General features: G+C 56.9%; 1 protein-coding gene across 1 annotated transcript in view; it reads left to right on the top strand.

Annotated features, from left to right (window-relative positions):
- Window positions 1-48: 48 nt before the first annotated feature.
- The window catches only part of LOC104404113 (striatin-interacting protein 2-like), a gene marked incomplete at its 5' end in the record, with an annotated part of 18,028 nt that continues 17,371 nt past the window's right edge, over window positions 49-705 (top strand). The window contains 2 exons of the mRNA XM_010012462.1: window positions 49-155; window positions 273-400. Of these exons, the coding sequence (XP_010010764.1) occupies window positions 49-155; window positions 273-400 (235 nt within the window). The remainder of the gene's footprint in view (window positions 156-272; window positions 401-705) is intronic.

The following is a 705-nucleotide window of genomic DNA, read 5'->3' on the forward strand; positions in this document are numbered from 1 at the left end:
GACCCCTCTGGCCGGCAGCGTCACCTCCTGCGGTGCCTGTCCCGGCAGGGTGCTGCTCACTGTCATGTACCTGCTGGTGGAGAACATCCGCGTGGAGCAAGAGACGGATCCCCCCGAGTGGAAAACCTGCCGGGAGACCTTCAGGACGGAGCTGAGTGAGCCCCAGTGTTCCCTGTGCCCTCAGGAGGTCCCTTGGTTGTGCTGGATCAGTGGGGAGAGCTCGGGGATGGGGAACCTGCTCTGAAGCTGCTCCTGGTCCCGCTCTCCACCAGGTTTCCCCGTACACACGGAAGAGCCATTTGCTCTTCTGCTCTTCACGATGGTGACCAAGTTCTGCAGTGGCCACGCTCCGCACTTCCCCATGAGGAAGGTTCTGCTCCTGCTCTGGAAGGTGCTTCTGGTGGGTGAAAACCCTTCCTTGTTTTCCAGAAACAGGTGATTTTGGGAATGGTGCTGATGTAGCCTGGGTGTTCCCCACTATTCAACCACAATGAGGTTATTCAGGATGGCACGGGAAGCTGATACCAGTTTATTCTGGGACAAGGGTGGGATGATCCAAGCAGAGGACATGGGGCTGGGGAGAAGTGTGGAGAATGAATGGCTGGACTTGATGATCCTGGGATCATAGGATCATAGAATGGTTTGAGTTGGAAAGGACCTTAAGATCATCCAGCTCCAAGCCCTGCCCCGAGCAGGGACACCTTC

Source organism: Nestor notabilis, unplaced genomic scaffold (assembly GCF_000696875.1).
Source record: "Nestor notabilis isolate BGI_N333 unplaced genomic scaffold, ASM69687v1 scaffold794, whole genome shotgun sequence".
In the NCBI taxonomy this organism is placed as follows: Eukaryota; Metazoa; Chordata; class Aves; order Psittaciformes; family Psittacidae; genus Nestor; species Nestor notabilis.